General features: G+C 42.7%; 1 protein-coding gene across 1 annotated transcript in view; it reads left to right on the top strand.

Moving 5' to 3' along the window:
• Positions 1 to 11,202: 11,202 nt before the first annotated feature.
• The window catches only part of sh3rf1 (SH3 domain containing ring finger 1), a 79,771-nt gene continuing 74,218 nt past the window's right edge, over positions 11,203 to 16,755 (top strand). Inside the window, 1 exon segment of the mRNA XM_037674395.1 lies at positions 11,203 to 11,466. Coding sequence (XP_037530323.1) covers positions 11,203 to 11,466 — 264 coding nt within the window.

Raw genomic sequence — 16,755 nt, 5'->3', positions numbered from 1 at the left:
CAAATGTAAAACGGAGAAAGAGGGTTTAAGGAAAACAGGAAGACCCAACTCCTCCCTCCTTCCACTCAAATAAGGTGTTGATGCATGTTGTTATATAGTGCGTTTAAAATGGAGGGGACAAGGCGGCGACCGGCACAGACCCACCCCCTCCCCATAGAGCAGGCAGTGCCCGTTCACCTCCCCAACCCTTGCCCAGAACCCTAAATGTCTACATGCTACATATGAGAGTGGGCACAGGTCCCGGAGGTGAGAATGATTACACATCCCACCCCCTAGATGCCACTGTGTGCCCACTCCAGACCCTATATATGCATGTGTCGCGAGAATGTTATAAGTGAGTGTCTATGTTGTTTCATAAAATTGGGGCCCAGGTCTCCACGAACCATGGAGATGGAGGATCCTCCCCGCAGCTCAGTAGTGCACCTGAACCCCAAGGCCCTGCTTGAGTGGTGATGTGATGAAGTGGTCAGAGGAAGATGTCGGGATGAAGAGGAAGAACTGAGGTGGCAATGCCCTCCCAGGGGGTCAGCTCCCCCACTGACCCCAATAGTATGTACGTCGGCGGTAATGACACCCGGTTACGCCATTCAGAGGTCACTAAAATTAATGTTGCTTCGGTATGTGACTTTGCTAAAACCATGTCGGACTCCGTAGTTTTCTCCGGCCCCCTACCCATCCTGACCAGCGATGACATGTTTAGCCGTATGTCATCGTTTAACCATTGGGTGTCCAGGTGGTGTTCTGACAATGATGTGGGCTACATAGATAACTGGAGTTCTTTCTGGGGAAAACCTGGTCTGATGCGGAGAGATGGCATCCATCCCACTTTGGACGGAGCCGCTCTTCTTTCTAGAAATATGGCTGATTTTGTTTATCCCTCAAATTATTGACAACCCAGGGTCCAGTCCAGGAAGCAGGGTTGTAGTCCTCCACACCTCTCTGCTGCTTCTCCTCTGTTACTCACCCACACCCCCATTGAAACAGTGTCAACTCGCCCATGGCTCAAATTAAATAAACCAAAAATCAGCTATAAAAATATAAACTATAAAAATCCGATTAAAATAAACATAGTTACTTCACTTTAGCAAAATCATTAAATGTGGATTATTGAACATCAGATCTTTTTCCTCTAAACCCAGTTATTTAATGAACTGATAACTGATCATCATATTGATTTATTCTGTCTGACAGAAACTTGGCTACAACAGGCGGATTTTGTTAGTATAAATGAATCCACTCCTGTTAATTATTTAAATTTTCATGTTCCTAGAACAACTGGCCGAGGTAGAGGAATAGCTTCTATTTTTCAGTCAGGATTATTGATTAATGCCAAAACAGTTATTAGTTATGATGCTTTTGAATCACTGTCCCTCAGTCTTTCTCATCCAAAATGGAAATCAGAAAAGCCACTTTTACTAGTTGTTATATATCGTCCACCAGGTGCTTACTCTCAGTTTTTGTCTTAATTCTCAGAATTCTTAACTGACTTACTATTAAATACTGATAAAATCATCATAATGGGTGATTTCAATATTCATGTAGATGTTGAAAGTGATAGCTTAAGCATAGCCTTTAATAAATTAATAGACTCATTTGGTTTTACCCAAAACGTCCGCACATCTACTCATTCTTATCATCACACTCTTTATTTAGTTCTGACCTATGGTATAGAGATTAAGGACTTGGTAATAGTGCCACAAAATCCTATTCTGTCCGACCATTTTTTAATAACCTTTGAGTTTACATTAAATGACTACACAGTCACTGAGAGTAAATTTCATCTCAGCAGGTAGTTATCAGAAAATGCTGTAACCAAATTAAAACAATCTCTTCCATCAATGTTTTTCTCTATCTTGCCTAGTAATGCATCAGAGAACAGTGACTTAGATCATCTAGTTGATCATCTTACAACTTCAATGCAAACTTCACTTAATAAAATTGCTCCACTGAAAAAGAAAGTAATCAATCAGAGAAAACTGGCTCCTTGGTTCAATTCTGAGTTACGTATTTTAAGCAGGCATCTAGAAACCAGGAGAGAAAATGGCACTCTACTAATGTTGAAGAATTTTATTTAACTTGGAAAGATAGTCTCAATCCATCCATCCATCCATCCATCCATCCATCCATCCATCCATCTATTTTCTTCCGCTTATCCGGGGTCAGGTCGCGGGGGTAGCAGCCTAAGTAGGGAGGCCCAGACTTCCCTCTCCCCAGCCACTTGGTCCAGCTCCTCCGGGGGAATCCCGAGGCGTTTCCAGGCCAGCCGAGAAACATAGTCCCTCCAGCGTGTCCTGGGTCTTCCTCTGGGTCTCTTCCCGGTGGGACATGTCCAGAACACCTCACCAGGGAGGCGTCCACGAGGCATCCTAAACAGATGCCCGAGCCACCTCAACTGGCTCCTTTCGACATGGAGAAGCAGTGGCTCTACTCTGAGTCCCTCCCAGATGATCGAGCTTCTCACCCTATCTCTAAGGGAGAGCCCAGACACCCTGCGGAGAAAACTCATTTCGGCCGCTTGTATCCGAGATCTCATTCTTTCGGTCACAACCCGAAGCTCATGACCATAGATGAGGGTAGGAGCGTAGATCGGTCGTTAAATTGAGCGCTTCGCCTTTTGACTCAGCTCTCTCTTCACCACGTCAAACCTGTACAGCGCCCGCTTCACTGCAGATACTGCACCTATCCGCCTATCGATCTCACGTTCCATTTTTCCCTCATTCGTGAACAAGACCCCAAGATGCTTGAACTCCTCCACTTGGGGCAGGACCTCCTCCCTGACCCAGAGAGGGCACTCTACCCTTTTCTGGCTCAAGACCATGGCCTCGGATTTGGAGGAACTGATCTTCATCCCGGCCGTGTCGCACTTGGCTGCGAACCGCTCCAGCGAAAGCTGTAGATCACGATCTGCCAATAGGACTACATCATCTGCAAAAAGCAGAGACGCAGTCCTAAGGCCACCAAAACGGATCCCCTCAACACCTTGGCTGCTCCTAGAAATTCTGTCCATAAAAGTTATGAACAGAATCGGTGACAAAGGGCAACCTTGGCGGAGTCCAACTCTCACCGGGAACAAGCCCGACTTACTGCCAGCAATGCGGACCAGCTCTGACACCGGTCATACAGGGACCTAACAGCCTGTATCAAAGGGCCCGGTACCCCATACTCCCAGAGTACCCCACACAGGGTTCCCCAAGGAACGTGGTCGAACGCCTTCTCCAAGTCCACAAAGTACATGTAGACTGGTTGGGCAAACTCCCACGCACCCTCCAGGACCCTGCTGAGAGTGTAGAGCAGGTCCAGTGTTCCATGACCAGGACGAAAACCGCACTGCTCCTCCTGAATCCGAGGTTGGACTATCCGACGGATCCTCCTCTCCAGAACCCCCGAATAGACCTTACCAGGAAGGCTTAAGAGCGTGATTCCCCTGTAGTTGGAACACACTCTACGGTCCCCCTTTTTGAATAGGGGGACCACCAACCCGGTCTGCCAATCCAGGGGAACTTCCCCCGATGTCCACGCAATATTGCAGAGTCGCGTAAGCCAACACAATCCTGCAACATCCAGAGCCTTAAGGAACTCCAGGCAGATCTCATCCACCCCTGGGGCCCTGCCACCGAGGAGATTTTTAACCACCTCGGTGACCTTAGCACCAGAGATTGGAGGGCCCGACCCAGAGTCCACAGGCTCTGCTTCCTCAGTGGAAGACGTGCCGGTGGGATTGAGGAGGTCTTCAAAGTATTCTGCCCACCGATCCACGACATCCCGAGTTTAGGTCAGCAGTACACCACTCCCACTATAAACAGTGTTGGTGGTGTACCGCTTTCCCCCCCTGAGATGCTGGATGGTAGACCAGAATCGTCTCGAAGCCATGCAGAAGTCATTCATCATGGCCTCTCCAAACTCCTCCCATGCCCGAGTTTTTGCCTCAGCGACCACCTGAGCCACGTGTCGCTTGGACTGCCGGTACCCATCAGCTGCTTCCGGGGTTCCACAGGCCAAAAAGGCCCAATAGGACTCCTTCTTCAGCCTGACAGCATCCCTCACCGATGGTGTCCACCACCAGGTTCGAGGGTTGCTGCCGTGACAGGCACCGACAACCTTTCGGCCGCATCTCCGGTATGCCGCCTCGACAATAGAGGCACAAAGCATGGTCCATTTGGACTCAATGTCCCCCACCTCCCCCGGAACATGTTCAAAGTTCTCCCAGAGGTGGGAGTTAAAGCTCTGTCTCACAGGAGACTCTGCCAGACATTCCCAGCAAACCCTCACAATACGTTTTGGTCTGCCAGGTCTGACCAGCATCCTCCCCCACCATCGGAGCCAACTCACCACCAGGTAGTGATCAGTGGACAGCTCCGCCCCTCTCTTCACCCGAGTGTCCAAGACATGTGGCCGCAGTTAAGATGAGACGACGACAAAGTCGATCATCGAACTTCAGCCTAGGATGTCCTGGTGCCAAGAGCACATATGGACACACTTATGCTTGAACAAGGTGTTCGTTATGGACAATCCATGATGTGCACAGAAGTCCAAGAACAGAACACCAATGGGGTTCAGATTAGGGGTGCCGTTCCTCCCAATCACACCCCTCCAGGTCTCACTGTCATTGCCCACGTGAGCATTAAAGTCCCCCAGCAGAACAAAGGAGTCCCCAGGAGGTACACTTTCCAATACCCCCTCCAAGGACTCCAAAAGGGTGGATAATCTAAACTGCCGTTTGGTGCAGAAGCACAAACGACAGTCAGAACCCGTCCCTCCACACGTAGGCGAAGGGAGGCCACCCTCTCCTTCACCAGGGTGAACCCCAACACACAGGCACCAAGATGGGGGGCAATAAGTATGCCCACTCCTGCTCGGCGCCTCTCACCAGGGGCAACTCCAGAGTGGAAAAGTGTCCAACCCCTCTCAAGGAAACTGGTTCCACAGCCAGAGCCATGCATAGAGGTGAGTCCGACTGTTTCTAGCCGGAACCTCTCAACCTCACACACCAGCTCAGGCTCCTTCCCCACCAGTGAGGTGACATTCCACATCCCAATAGCCAGCTTCTGTAGCCGAGGATCAGACCGCCAGGGTCCCCGCCCTCGACCACCACCCATCTCACATTGCACCCGACCCCTTTGGCCCCTCCCACACTTGGTGAGCCCATGGGAAGGGGAACCCACGTCTCCTCTTTGGGCTGTGCTCGGCCGAGCTCCATGGGTAAAAGCCCGGCCACCAGGTGCTAGCCCACGTGCCCCACCTCCAGGTCTGGCTCCAGAGTGGGGCCCCGGTGACGCACATCCGGGCGAGGGAACATCAAGTCTATTTCTTTTACTCATCATAGGGGTGTTTGGGCTGCACTTTGTCTGGCCCCTCACCTAGGACCTGTCTGCCTTGGGTGACCCTACTAGGGGCGTAAAGCCCCTGACAGCATAGCTCCTAGGATCATTGGGACACTCAAACTCCTCCACTACGGTAAGGTGGCAGCCCAGGGAGGGCTGCCACGTAAATTTTATTTATTTATTTATTTAATTAATTAATTAATTTATTTATTTATTTATTTATTGCAATTAGCAGCACCACAACTTCACCATGAAACAACAAATGGGGGAAGCTCTGATGCAGCTGCAGCTGAAAAGTACCGTAACAGCTTTTTTTCATATTATACTAAAACTTATATAAACAAGTTATACAACAAACTTAATGTAATTTGTCTTTTTAACAGGATGAAGAGGCCAGATGAGACACAGTGACTGGAGCCAGTTCTAAATTATACAATTTATGATTTATAAATTATAGTTCAGAATAGCAGCACGGTGGCGCAACTGGTAGAGCTGCTGCCTCTCAGCGAGCAGGTCCTTGGTTCAAACCCCGGTCCATGGGCCTTTCTGGGTGGAGTTTGAATGTTCTCTCCGTGCATGCGTGGGTTTTCTCCGGGTCCTCCGGTTTCCTCCCACAGACCAACAACATGCATGTTAGGCTGATTGGTAACTCTAAATTGTCCCTAGGTGTGAGTGAGAGAGTGAATGGTTGTTTGTCTCTATGTGGCCCTGTGATGGACTTGTGACCGTCCAGGGTGTACCCCGCCCCTCGCACAGTGATTGCTGGACATGGGCACCGGCGACCCCCATGACCCAAAATGGAATAAGCGAGTAAAGATAATGGATGGATGGATGGATAGTTCAGAATATATTTCCTCCCAGGCTCTGATTGAGGTGGCAGCTTCAATTTCTCCTCCCCCGTTTTTTTCCTTCTTCCTGCTCTGCTCTCTGTCTGTCTGAAGCGTCTGGATCTCATCTCTCGGACATAAATTAAGAAGATTATGGATTTGGTATCGTGGGCGTTCAACTCTATTGATAAGATTTTTTCATCAAAGCGACAAGGTCCTGGGGAACCGGCATGTCCAGCTGAGACTCACGCTGTGGGGTACGTCATGGATTCGTGGGGAGTGTGGCAATCGATGTGCATTACAGTACTGTCTCAAGAAGATGTTGAAGACGTTTACATATTTGGACTTATGATAGCAGGGACTCTGCTTTTTGGCATCGGCGGGGCTCTGTTTTATCGACTTTTGAAGAAGACAGCGGGAGCAGTTTTGGCCATGGAAAAGCTTCCGAGTCAGTGTGAAGGCTTGGTCCTCGCTGTGGGAACTTTAAATCGTTTTGTCTACGAGCTTAACCGTAAGGTGGAGGCGATTGAGAATCGCAGACCACCTGCGGCTTCTGGGACTCATCAGCGTGGTGGGTTCGACCTTGAAGGAGACTCATTGCATGGATCAGTGAAATTAAATTCTACAATTAGGCTTTTTCGGAACCAGAACGCCCAGATGGACTCAAGGCTGAAGAAAAAATCTGTCTGCCTGAAGAAAAACAAATATTAAGCTTATCTAATCTGATTCCCAATGGCCTTGGAGACAGACTGACTATCAAATTTCTCCTGGGACATGAGTACCCAAGGACAAAAGCTTCATCTATAGCTGCCCCCCACCCCCCACCCCCGAGAACTTTCTGTGCAAGCTTATGAGAACTGCTGGCTGAAAACAACATCCTTAGAAACTGTGGCTGATCTGAAAAAACGCTCATGGACAAATCTCAACACCTCGATGTCAAATGCAAATGTAATCATGTTTAAATTGTGCTTGCTGGTAGAGTTTTTTTGATGTCTCAAATCGTGTCCTGATGGACAAGATGTGAAAGATCTTTTTTTGTAATACCACTATCTACCCTCATGTTTCTCCCCCTTTTCCTATCTAAGATTATTATCTGATAAGGATAAAATGGCCGCGCTCTCCTGTAGTTGCAGCTTCGTGCACTCCGCCCATCTTTCGGACGACTGTACGTACATATTCGCGTTGTATCTCGGTGCAATTCCAATAAAGTTTATTCTGATTCTGATTCTGATTCAGAAGAGATTTTGTGCAGGTTTGCACAGGTTTTGAAATTTTATCAAAGATTTACCAAATATGAACCAATATGGTTAAGACTGTGAAGTCTGTATATTTTATATTAGGTTAAGTTTTGCAAATATAACAAATGTTAGAGCAATATGGTTAAAAAAAACTGTGAAGTCTGTATTTTATTTTGAGTTAATGGTTAATATACTATGGTAGGCTGAAGTCTGTTTACTTTTGTATTTATATATTTTGAATTATTTGTCTGTGATGGACTGGAGACCTGTCCAGGTGTCCTCTGTCTCTCGCACAGTGATGGCTGGACATGGGCACCAGTGACCCCCGTGACCCGTAAAGGAAGAAGTGGATAAAGATGATGGATGGATGAATTATTTGCTCCTAGATTTTAATTTTATTTTTTTAATTTTAATTTAATTTTAATTTTTTGAAAAATCCAAGCAACTACGCTAACCTAATACTGGTAATTTAAGTTACATAATTTTATGCACGCCTATATTTGTTCCTATTTTTGGTATAAATATAAAATGATGCAAAAAGATTTGATACAGTAAATAACCTAAAATGATTGTGTTAAATAAATGTTCTATTTGTTTACATTGTTGTTAAATCTTTTCATCTTGTCAGTTACATAAATGAAACAAAATTTAGGACTATTTCAATAGAAAAATTGTTTCTGAATCGAAAAATCAATTTTAAATCGAATCGTGGCACAAAAAAAATCTGAATTGAATCGTCAGACACTTGAGAGATTCGCACCTGTAATAATAATTTAACATTATTTATCTGATGAGCAAACTGCTTTGAGTTTAAGTCATCGCAGAACTCTCATTAGCAGGATTTTGGATTCTGGACACACCTCCAGAATTGGTCCTAAACTGCGGTGCAAATCCAGGCTGAGCAGCGTTGGGGCTGATTAGGAACAGTGCACATAAGCCAAAAGTGAAGATGAGAAAACCCTGAGCTGAAGCACATTTCAAGTCAAAGATGTTTAAAGCTGGCTTTACTTAAAAGTAAAAATCTATCAGTTTAATACATTTTACCTTCTTGAATTGTACAAATGAAAACATTTTTTATTTTTTTTTTCCAAGATGAGGTTCAGGTCCTCCCCCTACTTTCCTCATTTCCCTTTAAAAGCAGTAACCCATCTGTCACTTCCATCATTGGCCGGTCTGCATGTGTGCAGTGATTTTTCACTGGGGGGGCAGGGTGTGTACAGACATTATGAAAGTTTATTGCTTTTCAGAGTGCACAGATAATTCTTGTCCTTCCAAGTAACATCAAAATAATGTCTGCGGGGGAACCTTTCATTAAAACAGCATGGAACATGTGTGATCATACATGAGTTCAAGCTGAAGAAGAAGGCCAGGAATCTCTGTGTGGATGTTCAAGGTGGCGAGGCCTAACACTCCTCCTCACAGTGAGAAAATATGACCTGAGGGACTTCTGTCAGCACCCCTGAGATCACATGTGACAGGAGAAACATCTCCAAATAAATCTCCATCTTTATGGCTCCTCTCTGTCGCTCCTTCATTTCTCCCCTTTGCTTAACGTGCACCATTCTCTGAAAGAGATAAAAATAAGTCACGTTTACTGTCTGTAGAGTCTCTGTTGTTTGCTGTGATGGCTGCTTGAAAAGGTCTGCTCCAAATTTAGAATTTGCAATAAAAGCAGCCCATTTTGAAAAGGAATATTCCTCTCTTCCTTGTGGGAATTTTGTTTATTTTTATGAAATAAAGATGGGCCAAGAATTTGTCTTTGAGAGGATAGAGAATATTCTCAAACTACTGTGGCATCTTTACAGGAAAACCCTGATGTTGTGACCACCAGATGTCCCTGAAAACCTTTATAGCGATCAACTTCAAAAATAAGTCTTATGATTTAATGTTTCCTACGTGTGTATGAAAGAACTAGTCCATTCATATTATGGCCAGTCTGAAAAACTCCAACTGAACCACATTGCAGGTTGCTAGAGTAAAAATTAACGGGAGAAACATGTTAATTTGTGAAGGCTTCAGAACTAGTGCAGTAAATTTTAAATAACAGTTACAATACCAAATTACTTGGTAAAATGACAAATGATGATTTTCCACTGCGTGTGCGACACTGCATGCTGCGCGACACAGTAAACCACAGATAGACAATAAACTTGTTATTAAAGGATTTACTTCACGCCCTTTTTACAACGCTTCAAGGCGCCTTCAGGTGCACCTCGGACATTACCACAGTAGTCTTCTCGTTAATGCGAAGCAAACATACCTGAATGTGATTTTATTAGTTTTACATTTCATATCACGTATCGTTCTGACATCTTTGCTGTTTGTTTTCTAATTTGTATCACAGCTTCTTTGCTTCTTTAAAATCTTGTGACTGTGTCTTGTGGTGTTTTACTTGTGAGTAAACAGAGCACTTTATTGTTCCTATATATCTAACAAGTAAACGCACATCTTTCTAAAACACAATTTAAATCAATGTTTAAGAAATTGTGTTGATTTCTCTGTCGAGCTAGAATTCAACAAGGTTTTGCTTCTTTTTTTTTTTTTTTTAACAGTCTTTTACAATTTTACCTAACTATGACTAGTAGCAGTTTTTCAGCGACAGATAAAACATTATATTTTGGTGTAATTTGGCTCTGGACGTTCGTGTATTTAATTCCCGGGTGCACGTGAAGTGCTCATTCTCCCTCCCCCTCCCTAGTTCCTCCGCTTGTTCCAGGTTCCAGCAGCAGTACGAGCATGGCGCTCTGAGCGGCTGCAGTTTTGCTGCCTTCTCTTCGAGTTTCCTTTATGATATGTTTTTACTTTGCTGTCTAAAGGAGGTATGATTATTCCTTACATTGTTCACCATTAAATAAAACTCATGTCGGCAAGACGGACGGTATTCACACGCGTAATACTCACAGAAAAGTGTCGAGAATATTTGGGGTAGGTTGCTAACTTAACGCTAGCAAGAAGGTAAAAAAAAAAAAAAATAGGGAGAAACGGAGTAACAAGAAGTCCTGCTTTGAAGCAGGTAAGCTAAACTGTAGGCTATAATTTTTAAACGCTTAGAAGTGTCTTATATAAGTTAGCTTTTGTAAGTTGTTAAAGTTGTTTAAAAAACTCGTTTTTATTTAAAAGATGGCATTAATCTGTTAAATGTGCTATTCGCTAGCAAACTACTTTGCAATTTTCTTTCTTATCAGAGAAAAGTTCACATCTAAAAACAAAGCTGTGTAAGTGTTATGCAATTTGGCTTATTCCTGAGTAACGTTACCAGCTTCAGATGTGTGTGTTTTTACCTTTGTTTTTAAGACAAGTCAGTCTTTTGTTCTTTAGTTTACTTTGTTAGCATATGTATGTTGATCATAGTGTGGATATTTTTCTGTGTAAATGTACTCGAGATAAAAAAAACAACAGTTTTTCTCGCATGCAGCTTCACTTCAGGCTTCATCTCATGGAGTTGACCATTTAAAGACAGATCACATTTATCAAGTGGAATTATCCCGTTAAGTAAATTACATTATATTGAATCTCTTACGTAAAGCTTAAAGAAAGATCAGTATTTTCTGGTGTTATTTTGTCATTCTAATAAATGTGCCTAAGGTTAACCTTGACACAACACCACACGATTTCAGCCATCTGTAATGTCTGCAGATACTTTGACCTATTTCAGTACACAGTTGATTCATTTGCTTCTTTTGACTTTTTTTTTGTAGCTGATGAAAATGCCATGGCTATAGCTGAGGCATGGGAGTGACGTGACAGAACTTGCTGTGCATCTGAACATAAACCTCATCAGCATCATGGTTTTCTGAAGTTAGACAACATCGGAGGATGGATGAATCAGTGCTGCTGGATTTGCTGGAGTGTCCCGTGTGCCTGGAGCGTCTGGACGCCTCTGCAAAGGTTCTCCCCTGTCAGCACACCTTCTGCCGCAGATGTCTTCAAGGCATCCTAGGCTCCCGCGGTGAGCTGCGCTGCCCAGAGTGCCGGACTTTGGTGGAGTGTGCCGTGGATGAACTCCCCAGCAACATCCTGCTTGTGCGCCTGCTGGATGGCATCAAGCAGAGACCTCGGAGGGCTGGCTCTGGGGCTGGAGTCTGCACAAATGGTACATCCGGAGCCATGGCCAGGGCACATGGAAGTGGGACAAGGGAACAGGGCGCTCCGGCGACTCAACCTCAGCGTGCCCAAGCTAAGAGCACCGCTGTCCGGGTTAGTATGCTGACTGACTTACCATGTATTAGTAAGCCTAAATCTGCCTTTCCCATTGTTGGGGTTAAGCTGAAACAAAACAGAGAAAATCTGTGGATTAAAACACAGCATGTCACCTCTCTAATCTTTGCTACAGATTGTTGGTTATCATGGTGTTCTTTAAGCCAGCCAGTTGACTAGCAGCCCAACACAACCGCTGGCACAGATTTAGAGCAGTCAGTAGTTTAGCCACACAAATTCCTTTTGCTGAATTAATGGCAGGTAGGCCTTTCCTGCAAACTTGCTCTCATTAGCAGCCTTTTAGTTACTTCCCTGCTTGACTGTGTGTACATTTCAGAGTAGGTCAAGGAGGTGAGCGTTTTATCTAAACTAACTACTAACTAAACTTTTAAAGTATACTTTAAATGAACATAATGTTGATAATAACTTCTTTTTCTTTGTAGATGAAATCAGGTCTTTTAATTTTAGTCAGTGCCATTTTTGTACCTTTTTAGTTTAACAAAATGGCTATTTTTCTACTTTTTGTGTGAAAGTTGAATATTTGTCTCATTATTCATGCCATGCATAAGTTAAACTCTAAAAAAAAAAACTTGCTAGAGGAGCTATTTTCACTTATTTTCTCAGACTCTTTTTTGTGTAAAACAAGTGTGTGTGATATGGTAGCATTTTGTTTAAATATTAGGCCAATTATATTGACTTTATTCCTGAAATATAAGATTCCTTAAGAATTCAAGCAGTAATTTTACCAAAATCACATTTAATGCGAGCAGTGGGGACAACAAGGAAAAACCTGTGGGCCGCTCTTTGAGCCGCTTTGGTCTCAACGAAGAAAAGATTGGATAGATGAAAAGATGTCAAGGTGCTGTGCAAAATCATTGGAATGTCAAAGAGCTGATAATGTATCTGCCTCGCCATGCAGGTATGAAGATCACAGATTTTTCTGTAAATTTCTACTGAGGGACCTGCCTCATTTGCCAAAATATCACTTCAGAGGATTTGTGCTCATTTCAAAGCTTTTTGTGCGGTTTGGAATTCCCCTACTAAACGGCTGTTTGTTGGAAATTTAAAAAGATTATCATTTGAAACTCTGCCCTTATTTTACACGTGTACCACTCACCCATCGTAAGAGCAATTGTTGAAGTGTGTAAAATGGCCTGTTCCCAAGATAAATGCTACTTTTCTTGAATTTTTAAGAAGTACGGTATGTAAACCTCTCGTGTCTGTTCTGCAGTCTGAAGGCATTCTGTTGATGACAGAGCAAGAAAAGACATGGCGGTGCAGGTGTAACTTTTTGGGAACATAAAAGGCTGAGATCAAAGCTCCTACAGATTGCTTGGTCTGATCTCTGGTCAGTGCTCTTTGGGGACTGAACGCTTCACTGCTCCTTGGGTGACACCCTCAGTGCCATTTCTTTTTTGTTCTTCCTCTGTCCCATTATTGTGGGGTTACCTTTTAAAGCTTGGCTGCTCCTCTGGTACTTTTCCTCTGTTAAAGCAGAGCTCCACCTCCTATCCTTGTACATCCAGATAATGCTGGGAGGGCAGAACGATAGGGACTGGCTGACAGATGCACAACGGGGTTTTGTTTCGGCACCCCTCTGATCCTACAAACGGGCCAACGTAAAATAGCCAAGAGAGATTTTGTGCATGTAGAAGGTCATCAGTAACATAAACTGTTGAGTGTTAAATGAAGGTGTTGAGACCAAAAGGGACAAATGTTCAGAAGGTAACCTTGTTTGGTTGGTTCCCATTATTCCCAGGGTTACAGCATGTGTTTGACACAAAATCCTGTTGTTTCTTTTGTGAAACGGTATCAAAAGGCATATCTTAGTGCTATGGTTGTCTGTGACTCAGCTCCAGCAGCACTCTGTTTCATGGATGTTTTGTCTGTTAACTCATAAACAAATAATTCTCCCCACAGATTGAAAATGAATAGTTCAGTGGTATTTATGCGTGAGAGTGAGTAATGCTGTCAGGAAGTCAGAGGTCGGAGTTCAAGAGTCACTACAGGATAGGGTCACAGTCAGCAGGGGAAATGGGAAGGGAAGTGGAGATCTGAGTGGATGTCCTCAAATTTGATTGAATCTCTGGAGAGTTGGAGCTGTCCACAAAAAAAAAAGGTTATTATATCTTTGTATTGATTAAATTCTTGGCATTACTAGTTAAATAGTTGAGAACATGTTTTGATGAAGAACTAATAATGCTTATGATGAAGATTTAAGTTTGTCATTATGAGCTTTGGTGATGTGCAATGAGACACTGTTGCTTTTTAACCCTTTAAAGGTATTGGTTGTCTCTACTTTCTTAATGTTGTCATGCTTTTTATTCTTTAATCAAAACTATCCCCCTGCTTACTTAAAATCTTTTTCCTCTGCTATTTTTTCTTCATGTGTCATCTATAAAGGAGGTTGTGCTTTCCTCAAGACACTAAAGATGTTTTTTTCCCAGATATTTTTGGAATAACATCATGACAAGTTCGGGCTATTTTCTTTAGAGGGAAAATAAGTTTGTTTTTACGTTCATCATGCAAAGCCATTGCATAAAAAATCCTGTGCACCTCCTGTGTCTGAGGTCGATGAGTAATGCTGTCTCTACTTGATGACACCATGTTGTTATTCAAGCCTTAACTTTTTTCCGGTGTCCTGACCTCTGCCTGCATGACAGAACACCGTCATTACACCCTTGCACTACCCACACACTGGTAAACACACTTGTTGCTTTTCATGGACACTTTTTTCTGGAGGCCTTGGGTCTATTCATTCCAACTCTCAACACACTTGCACTTTTCTCTTGCCTCCCCTGTATTTCCCACAGAAGTCTAGAAAAGAGCTGAAAATCTCTGGACAAAACATGCAGGGATTTTTGGAGTCACTTGTAAATTTCACTTACAAGCCACTAACACTACCTGTATTTTTTTCTCATTTTTATCATGTACCTTTTCCTTCTTTGCTAACTAAATCCAGGCTGGAGCCTTTTAAAGGAATGAGATTAATGTTTATTAGACACCAAGTCGGCACTGCTCCCTGTTCTCCTCTTACTGCTGTCTACTGACTTTGATTCTAAGGAAACAAAATACTTGAAACAACCTTTGTGTCAGCAGTTTTGTTATTTTCACAACCCTTTCTAATGCAGTATAATACAGCATAATCTTATAGGTAGTTGATGATGTATCAGCTTTTAATTAAAACACAATGTACATTATATTTCAGTTCATTTTACATCATCCTGTACAGGTTCACAAAAGATTATAGTGTTCGGTCATACTTTAGCATAAGGACAGTTTTCTTGTATCACAGTCAAATCTTGTTAATGACTTCATGAGAAATCTTGTGGGATGTGTTAGCTCTCAAAGTACCGGTATATGTTGAGGATATCTTGTCAACTACTACCGTACCAAAACTGAGCTTGAAATTTGTAAAATCACCTGAGTTATAGCCATTTGTCTGTTTACGTTTCATTAGCTGTAGAGGCCATCTTAAATTGGATTGACTCCAAAAGTTAATCAGTTGTAGATGTACACCATAATTTCTTTTGAAAGTTTCATTTAGGGCTTGACAATAATTCGATATCGATATGTCACAGTATACTTTTATTCAATAATGGTGATGAGTTTTAAGCACATTTTCAATATTTTGATATGATTACAGCATTTCACTGACACATTTTTTTTTCTGTTCGGGTTGAAGCGGCTGCTTCAGTTTCAACCCGGACAGAAAAAAAAAACCCACAACGTAAGTGCGTGGTGACGTAGATGTTACGCAGCGCTTGAGTCCAGAATGTGTTAGCGGTAGCAGGCTAGGCTAGGCTAATCTCCAATGCACGTTAAGTTTTTGCTTCAAAATTAGTGTCCATGACCATCAGAATGTGACAGAACAGGCTTTCACAAGCAAAGATAAAGCAAATGACATAATTGATAAGAGAGAAACGACTAATTTGGCTGTGTGGAAGTGGTTCGGCTTTCTAAGATCCGATAAACTGCAGGTTTCAGTGTGCTGCAAAAATGTGCCTGAGAGTCGTTCCAACTAGCGGTGGGAACACATCTAACTTGTTTCACCTGAAGAGTTTCCACTCGATAGAATATGTCACAAGATGAAGCACAATAAAGTTTGAACCAACGTGTCCCTGAAACAACACCGCCAACTGTATCAAAAGAGAAACCCATGCAGCAAACGCAGCAGTTTGCTGCATGGGTTGTTAGGTTATGTTGTTGTTCAAAGTTAAAACTATTAATATTGACAAAGTTGAGAGTTTTATGTTTATTTGACGGTGATTTCAAAATTTTTTGAAGGCTAAATACAAATAAAAGTGAAAATTAATTTATTTGTCCAGTTTGTCCAGTTTTTCTGAGGCTTTTATATTGTTCATATCGATATTGAATTATATCGTTATCGACCGAAATTAAGAAATATATTGTGATAAAAGTTTTGGCCATATTTTAGATATTTTCTAACAAACAGACATAGCTTAGTAAGCTTGTTTCACATCCTTTACCATGAATAGGATGTTTTGAAACAGACTCAGGTAATAATGTGGTTAGTTATACTGCTGTAGATGTATTTTTTCCACGTACTGTACAGTTTTACTTAATGCCTAAGGAGACATTCAGTCGACACAGCCATGGTTAATGGGCTGTTGCTGTTTCTTCATTGTTGGGGTTTTCTGCTCTTTAAGTGAAGCCTATGTGGCTGTTTTTGTCTTTTAGGCCTCACAAGATTTTCCAGGCCAGACATACAGAGCACAAGACTTTTGTTCTGTCTCTTTTTTCCCAGACAGAGGGGGATGTTTTGTGTTAGCATTGTTGAGGAATTCCAAGAACAGTTTCAGCTCAATGTTTCTTTTCCAAATAGTGGACTTGTCTTGTCTTGTCCACCCTACCAGCTCTTACTCACCTTCTCCATAACATATCAGTGCACAGTGGTGTGTATGTTTAAACTGCTGTACAATATTTAATGCTTTTCTTTTACTGCAGGTTAATTCTGTATCATAGAAATGAACAAGGCCTTTATATAGAGGTCCTTCTCAAAAAATTAGCATATTGTGATAAAGGTCATTATTTTCCATAATGTAATGATAAAAATGAAACTTTCATATATTTCAGATTCATTGCACACCAACTGAAATATTTCAGGTCTTTAATTGTTTTAATACTGATGATTATGGCATACAGCTCATG

The sequence above is a fragment of the Nematolebias whitei genome, chromosome 3, assembly GCF_014905685.2.
Source record: "Nematolebias whitei isolate Nwh7 chromosome 3, NemWhi1, whole genome shotgun sequence".
In the NCBI taxonomy this organism is placed as follows: domain Eukaryota; kingdom Metazoa; phylum Chordata; class Actinopteri; order Cyprinodontiformes; family Rivulidae; genus Nematolebias; species Nematolebias whitei.
Note: the sequence above shows the minus strand (reverse complement) of the source record. Positions and strands in the feature narration are given on the sequence as shown.